Here is an 8430-nt window from a genome sequence, read left to right on the forward strand (position 1 = left end):
ACAAATCTTACAGGCCATAGAGGCTTACTCTGTAACATAGAAGGAGTAGGCCCTGTAGGAATTCATCACCCAGCTCTGATGTCCCTGGGTTTTGGTGGTTACCTCAAGGCCCAGCACGTTGGACTTCCAGCCTTTCTGCATATAGGTCTTACCTGTGCTTGCTCCTGCAGTCTAGTTACTTAAACTTTAGTTTTATAAAGAATCGCTGGTGCATAAGAATTACCCTTTTGGGTTGTCTACGCAAAGCTGGGTGGAGGAGGTGTACTTTGTGGGCTGGTTCAGGAATTCTTCAGGGATGGTTTTGACTCTGTGATTATTTTCTGACCTCCACTGTCATAGGAGGTTTGCTACCTGGAGTGTAGGGTTTGTTGGGGAAAATGATGAGGAGATGGGCCCGGGTGCCAGTCTGAAATGCTTGTCTTCTTTCCCAGAAGCAGCGGGTGACAACTGAAGCGAATAGGCCACAATAGGTGGGGGCTTCAGAAAGTTATCTAGAGGCAGTGAGGAGGTAGGCCTGGAGTAGGGAGGCCCTGAGGGATCCCTTCAAAGAAGCACCAAGATCACAGGCTGGCCATGGGAAAGGAAGGGCAGATGGGAGGGATGGTTTAGCTGGCTCCCGATTTCCCTTTCTTCTATGATTTCCCTAGAGATGGGGAAAATTCCAGGCCAGTGGCACAAAAATGGAATAGAAAATGGCATCCTCTGAGAGTGGGATCAACTCCTTTTCATCTCACGGGTTTCCCCGAGGCCTGGTGGAGACACAGTCTGTAGTATGTCTCAGGCTCCATGAGCACCGGCCACCCTTGCCACTCTGTGCCAAACCCATTGTTTTTTTCCTCAGTCGGCCACATTCCTGGCCCATCTGGTGCCTCAGTGCCTTGTCTCAAAAGAGAAGTTAGTGGCCAGCGTTTGGTACAGCAACTTCCTGAAAACCCAGAGGAGCCAACTCAGCAGAGGGCGGGCTGTGGGCCCCCACCCTGACCCTGGCTCACTTCCTGAGTTCAGCAAGGGCACAGCACCAGTGGGCTTGGTGGTCACATCCCCCACATATTTGGTAAGACATTTTTTCTCAGAACATTTGGAGACTATAGAAAAACAAAAGAGAAAAAATAAATTAACCAACCAGCTGTCTGCCAATCCACTATTAACATTTTGGTTTATTTCCTTCTTACCTTCACATACAACAGACGTATTTTGCTAAGTAGAAATCACACCCTCTATACAGTTTTACATCCTATTTCTTTATGCTCAACTTTATATTATTAGCATTTCCCCACATCATTTAATGTTCTTTGAAACTCTGCTTCTTTGTGCTCCATGTTATTCCTTGATAATTTATTTAACTAGCCCCTGCTGTAAGATGTTTTAATTATGTTTACCATTTTCTGTTGCTCATCATTTTGATGAACATCATCATACATAAATCTTCACTTTTTTCTTAGGATAACTTTCTGTTTTCTTTTAAATCAGATGATAACTGAGATATTTGTGACTCTGTCAACAAGAGTTTATATTTCCTTTAATTTTACTTTAGAGCCGGTCACGGTGGCTCGTGCCTGTAATCCCAGCACTTTGGCAGGCCAAGGTGGGTGGATCACTTGAGGCCAGGAGTTTGAGACCAGCCTGGTCAACATGGTGAAACTCCATGTCTACAAAAAATAAAAAAATTAACTGGGTGTGTGGTACACGTCTATAATCCCAGCTACTTAGGAGACTGAGGCACCAGAATAGCTTGAATCTGGGAGGTGGAGGTTGCAGTGAGCTGGGATTATGCCACTGCACTCCAGCCTGGGCCACAGAGCCAGGTCCTGTCTGAAAAAAAAAAATTACTTTATATTAGTTTATTGGACTTTCAGCTGCTGACCAGTGTCAAGTTGAAGCTGGTTTAATAGAATGGTGAATACCCAAAGGGAATGGTTTCCTTGGTGGTGAAGCCTGTCTGAACAACCTAATATAACTTGCAGGAAGGGGTACGTTGGATGATTTTTGGAAGTAATTGATCCAGTCTAGTTGGAGGAGCAGATATTGAGACCTGCTGTGGTCAGGCCCTGGGAAATTTCAGAGATGAGATGAACGATGTATGATGAAGGAATTGGATGTTTAGCGACAGTCTTGCTTTGTCGCAGCTGGCTTGCCTGGGCTTTTGGAAGATTTCTCTCCTGCATCTCCAGCTTCTGAGGCCCTCCATGAATACAGCCTCTGGATAATTTCTAGCAGTGTCCCCTGCCAGGGTCCCAGCCCCTCAATCTGTATCTCATGACCTTGGCAGGATGCCCAAGAGGAAGGAGTACCACTGTTAGCTGCGCCTTAGCTTTTCCTCTGGGCTCCTGGCCCTCCCTTTGGGCTGCACAGGTCATTCCCATTGAGTCAGTCAAGAAGCTGCTACTTGTGACGCTCAGCTGGCTGTGTCTCTTGGTGCCCTTTGAGGAGTGGCCACTGGTAGAGGAGATAGGTTTGTAGTCCTTGCTGCCTCGAGCACACATGGGTTAAGTCTCAGTTTTCTGCACCTGAGCCCATCTTGCTTGACCCATAAACTCCTTAAGGCCAGGGCCAGAGTCAGGCTCCCCTGCAGTCTGCCTCAGCGCTGCAGTGTAGTGAAAAGGGCCTGCGCTCTGGGGCCTGACTAAGCTGGGTTTACATCCTGTCTAGTGCTAGCTGTGTGGCCTTGGGCTAGTTGCTCAATGTCCCCCAAGCCTTGGTCTCCTGATCTGGTCCATGATGGTACCTGCACTCAGGGTGCTGTGTGGATTCCACAGCCCAGGTGAATGCTCAGTAAGTGATCTGCATTGCTGTGAGATCCTGCGTGCATTTAAATACCTTAAATACCTACCAAATATCATTGCAGGTTTCACTTGTATTCTTCTCTTGACTGACTCAAGCCATTTACATGTGCATGATTTATAAATATATATAGGTTCGAGAAAATAGTACTAACAGGTTGTTCCCTGACAGCATGGCATATTTCTTAACTTTGCTTTTATACTGTAGACTTGAATACAAGAACTATGTCAAATTTATCTTTGCATCTCCTAAAATTCCCCACATGGTGCCTGATTCCATAGTAGAAAAACAATAAATAGTTCTTGAATATTTCACAAAATAAAGGTTCAAGTGCAAATGTAGCATTTCATAGCAGGATCGGTTATTTATTTGTGTATTCAAGTGAAGACCTGAATACGTAAGTTTAAGTGGTGCCCTTAAGTCTGTGAAGCCCAAGACTTGTTCTTACAGATTTTAATTGCTTTAAGTGAAAAATCGAGTGAACATAGAGAAAATGCTGTGATTGGCAGCCATTGGTGACATCGATGTTGAGCATTTTGATGGAGGTGATCTAAATCAGTACCAGCTCCAGCTTCTATTAGCAAAGGCTTTCAAGGTGGAATTGGGGTGAACTAACCTGGCAGTGCCCCAGCCATCTTTTGGCCTTGGCCATCTGAGGTGTTGAGACATCTTTGGTTGTGGTCTTCTGCCAGAGCATCGAGTCCCAGTCCTGAGAACTGCAGAGAACCCAGTGGCACTTAACATATGTCTTGTCCTGACTCTCTTACTGGCCAGGGCAGGGCTCAGGGCAAGTCGGTTTCCCACCCATAAGATGAGAAAGCATTTTGGATGAAAAATATTGCTTTGGATTCTCCTGGGAGGCAGTATGGTACACTGGAAAGAAAACCATATCAGGAGTCCCAGGGGTGTATCTGTATTCTAGGCCCTGCTCCGCTTCCAACTTCCAACTCAAAGCCTTGAGATTCACTTCTCCTCTCTGAGCCTCAGTTTCTCATCTGTAAAATGAGGTTGGACTGGATGGTTTCTAAGGGCCTTTTGGCTCTAAGATACTGTGTTTGAAACGGGCTGTTGGTGTGGAGATATTAAAGGGCTGGAGTGAAGGCCTTCTCAAATCATGTTTTCTCCTTGTCATTTATGAACCAGAAAATGACAGATGGCGAGACCTGGACAGGAAATGCCCTCTTCAGATTGACCAACCGAGCACCAGCATCTGGGAATGCCTGCCTGAAAAGGACAACTCACTATGGCACCGGGAGGCAGTGACCGCCTGTGCTGTGACCAGTCTCATCAAAGACCTCAGCATCAGTGACCACAACGGGAACCCCTCAGCACCCCCTAGCAAGCGTCAGTGCCGCTCACTGTCCTTCTCCGATGAGATGTCCAGCTGCCGGACATCTTGGAGGCCCTTGGGCTCCAAAGTCTGGACTCCTGTGGAAAAGAGACGCTGCTACAGTGGGGGCAGCGTCCAGCGCTATTCCAACGGCTTCAGCACCATGCAGAGGAGCTCCAGCTTCAGCCTCCCTTCCCGGGCCAATGTGCTCTCCTCACCCTGTGACCAGGCAGGACTCCACCATCGATTTGGAGGGCAGCCCTGCCAAGGGGTGCCAGGCTCAGCCCCTTGTGGACAGGCAGGTGACACCTGGAACCCTGACCCGCATCCCATGGGAGGGGGCCGGCTGGACCTGCAACGGTCCCTCTCTTGCTCACATGAGCAGTTTTCCTTTGTGGAATACTGTCCTCCCTCAGCCAACAGCACACCTGCCTCAACGCCAGAGCTGGCAAGACGCTCCAGCGGCCTTTCCCGCAGCCGCTCCCAGCCGTGTGTCCTTAACGATAAGAAGGTCGGTGTTAAAAGGCGGCGCCCTGAAGAAGTGCAGGAGCAGAGGCCTTCTCTAGACCTTGCCAAGATGGCACAGGTAAGAGCCCCAGCATCCTGGAGTCACCTTGGTGCTCACTGGAGCCTCTGCTGGGTCTGGGCCGTCCTAGACAAGCGTAGAACACCAGTTTCAGAAATACCCAGGAGGGGGTTAGTTTCCTTGTTTTTTAAAATCCTATTCAAAGAAAGATTATTTCCAGTTGGTTTTTTAAAAGCGTTTATTTCTTTCTATTTACAGCCAAATATTCCCTTTCACTGTGAGTGCAGTGCTAGGGGTACAAGGGCAGGTGGATGGGGAGAGGTGGGCTGTTGGTGGGCAGACTCACTGAACCAAACACTGGTGTTCCCCTCCGGCCCTTCACTGGAGCTGTCTCTCCCAGGAAGCTGCCCCTGCAGCTGCTGCAAGAAACGTTTACACACACTGGGATTCAGTGTCCCTTGGATTATGCTGGTCCTGAGATCAGGGGTGTGGGTAATGGTTTCCGAGAGCTAGTGATTGCGGAGAGCTTATTCCTTTGATTAAACTGTTGAAATGTGAGGCCCTCAAGATGCTGTGACCAATATTCTCTGAGCTGCCTCTGCAGTCATCCTTGCCCTTTGCTGTAGAAGTATCTGGCCACACGCCCCTGTCACTTGGACTTTATCCTCTTTGTCTTGGAGCTCTGCCTTGTGCTAACACTGATCTTGGATATTGATTTGAATGAGATGAACTTGGAGTTCATACTCTGTCATCAGGAGCGTCTCTGAGCCTGAGAGTTGGCTGCATCTGGTTCTGGCTGGGGATGAGGAAGTGGTGCTGGCCCTTGTGACCTCTGACTCAAGGATGGGTGGATGTGATGGGCCACAACACTATTGGCTCTGTGTTCACCCAGGAGCTGTCAGTTGCTTAATGCCGCAGTCTGACCATCATCTTTTCTGGACTTATTTATGTAAACATTGGTCTCACTGGGTTTCAAGGGGTGAAGATCTTCTTGTTGGTGAGGATGGTTTCAGAGGGGTTGGCCTTGGTCACTCAGGATTATGGCCAGATCCAGGGCAGGCGGGCTCATCGTGCTCACTGTGTTTTGGGCGGGCATAGCTAACTTCCTTCCAAGCCCAATGTTGTTTTCTCAACAATGTTGTTTTCTCAACTGGGTCTTCTTTCCTTTTACAAAGAATGTGCAGTTTCTCTTGATGGGGTTTTGCTCTTCTCTCCTTTAGTTCCTACTCCCAACATAGAGAGAGGTGCAGGTGTCTTAAGTCTAAAGCTTATCTGGCCCCAGAGTCCAGACTTTCTGGCCACCTTTGTTCAAGAGCCTGGGCACTGGCTGGGGCAGTGGGAGGGCAAGATGGTGGTGTGCTTGTTCCTCCCCTGTGTCAGTGGGATCCGCCTGGGGGAGAGCCTGAAGGGGTGTGGGTCAGTGCTCCTGCCCCTCCTCAGCTAGTTTCCATTTCTTCCATCGCAGCTCCAGGCGTGTGCCATTCTTTTTGCAGTGTAGTGGAACGTTTTTGACTTTACTAGCTGGACAGGGATTGAACGCATTTATTTGACACCAAGAGGAATTTCCCTTCTTCAGAAAAATTTAAATAGGTAAAAAGTCTGGAAAGGTGACAGATTTGGGTGACTTCTGAGGAAAACCCAGAGCCCAGAGTTCTGGGTATGATAATGCTTCAGTTACATTTTTAATGCTGAGCATATTTTATTACCTAATGAGTAGATAGATAATAAAAACAACATACATGTTATTATATGTTACTAGCCACGGTTGGAATAACACCACTGGCATCATTGGAGACATTTCTTGACCTTGTTTGGTTAGATACTATTTAAAAATATAATGCTCAGTGGGGCCGCGCCCAGTTGTATAGATGGCTTCATTGGCCCCAGGCAGGCCTCCCAGATCTGGGAAGGTGTGCGGAACCTGAGGAGGCTGCTCTGGTTCAGCCTGTCTGTCCTTGGCCGCCTTCTTGGCAGCGGGTCTTGGGCATAGGGAAAGTAGAGGGGGTCCTCTGGAAAGTGTGTGTGCCCAAGGCCTATGGCCAGAGCCCTGAGGCTGGGCCCGTGAACGCTGAGCCATGCCCTCACCAAGAGTCTAGACCCTAGTCAGCCCTCTCTCCATGGGGCTCGGCCTGCTTTGGCTCCATCATCAGTTGATTTCTAGCCTGGGGAGGTGGGCCTTGCTTTTCTGTGGGGCCCTGAGAACGAGGCCTAGGGTATCCCTATGTATTTATCAAGAGCCCTGGACAGTGCAGGGCCTCGTGCATGGTAACCTGATGAGCTGGGCATGTTGCTGGTGTACAAGGACTAACATGTTGCTAGATGGCCCCTGAGGTTAGACCACTGGCCACAGACTCCAGTTTCTACATGCTGTGGCTTCACTCAACATTTGGGACCACCGAGAAGGGGCTAGGGTCTGCTCTGCATGCCCATGGAGGCAAGACTTGGAGTTGGGCTTTCCATATCTTTGGAAGGGTAGGCTTGTACCCAGGTGTGGCCCACGCTTCCTTCCGCTGGGCTCTGGCTTCTCTTTCATGGGCCTTTTGATCTTGGTTTACACATTGCCTTTGGGGGTGAGAGCTCCACTTGTGCATTCTTGTAAAGGCCCCCTTCGTATGTGGGTTCTGAGGCCAGGTGTGTGAGTCTGCAGAAGGCCTTTTCAGTTAGACCTTTGGAGCAGCTGGCCATTCTGAAGAGCCCCAGCTCCCCTAGAGGCCCCGACTGGGGCCCAGATCAGATCTTGAGGGTGTGCATGAGTACACGGCGGCTTCCCTCTGGCCATGATTCGGTATGGCCAGATGGACTGTGGTAGCTGGAGCCCCTCCAGCCTGCCCGCAGGAAAGGGTCCAGGGAGAGAATCCAAGAGAGTAAGAGGGCAGGAAGCTCTGAGGTCCAAGGCCCTGCCCTCATCTGTATCCACAGTTGAGTTCAGCAGGAGCAAGTGCCCTGGGGTGTAGACTCTGTGCTAGAAGCAGAGGATGTCAGGAGATGTGACCTCAGAGCTTGTCCATTCCAGTCCCTCTTGAGGAAACTGAAGCTCTCTTGGTCCCTATGCCTGCCAGGGCTCTTTTGGGCATGGTGTTCACTTTTGGATCTGCATTTAGAAGGCGACATTGACACACTAGAAGGCCTCCAGAGGTGGGGCCGGAGACTGGAAGCCCTAGGCAAATTGCTTGACATGTCTGTGCAGCAAATGCCACCACTGCCACAGGACTGTGGGAGGAGCAAGAGAAACAACGTATGTGGATAATGCGCTATCCATATGGGTGTGTGTTTATATATGTGTGTGTGTCCACATCTGTTGATGTGTGTGTGTGTGTGTGTGTGTGTGTCTGTATCTATATCTATATGTACCCATACCCCCCCCACCCAGTGCATTGGCTGGCACAGGCTGGGTGCTGACAGATACTCATGATCATCGTCACAGTCACAGGACTTGGAGAGAAGGTGTGGGCTGCTTCTGGGTGCCTCCAGAAGCAGAGGTAGGAGCAGAAGGTGGACGTTCCTGGGAAGTGCCCTCAGTCTGCTGTGAGAATGCCTATTTTTCAGGAGGCCGAGGTGGGTGGATCACGAGGTCAGGAGATCGAGACCATCCCATCCCGGCTCACACAGTGAAACCCCGTCTCTACTAAAAATACAAAAAACTAGCTGGGCGTGATGGCGGGTGCCTGTAGTCCAGCTACTCGGGAGGCTGAGGCAGGAGAATGGTGTGAACCCGGGAGGCGGAGCTTGCAGTGAGCCGAGATCTCACCACTGCACTCCAGCCTGGGCGACAGAGTGAGACTCCGTCTCAAAA

At 49.7% G+C, this 8430-nt stretch overlaps 1 protein-coding gene across 2 annotated transcripts in view; it reads left to right on the plus strand.

Moving 5' to 3' along the window:
* The window catches only part of FAM53B (family with sequence similarity 53 member B), a 125887-nt gene that overhangs the window by 57863 nt on the left and 59594 nt on the right, over positions 1-8430 (plus strand). For both annotated transcript variants that reach the window (XM_017858645.1, XM_017858644.1), the window contains exon 4: positions 3925-4697. In XM_017858645.1, coding sequence (XP_017714134.1) covers positions 3925-4697 — 773 coding nt within the window. The remainder of the gene's footprint in view (positions 1-3924; positions 4698-8430) is intronic.

Source organism: Rhinopithecus bieti, unplaced genomic scaffold (genome assembly GCF_001698545.2).
Source record: "Rhinopithecus bieti isolate Rb0 unplaced genomic scaffold, ASM169854v2 scaffold_42745, whole genome shotgun sequence".
NCBI lineage: Eukaryota > Metazoa > Chordata > Mammalia > Primates > Cercopithecidae > Rhinopithecus > Rhinopithecus bieti.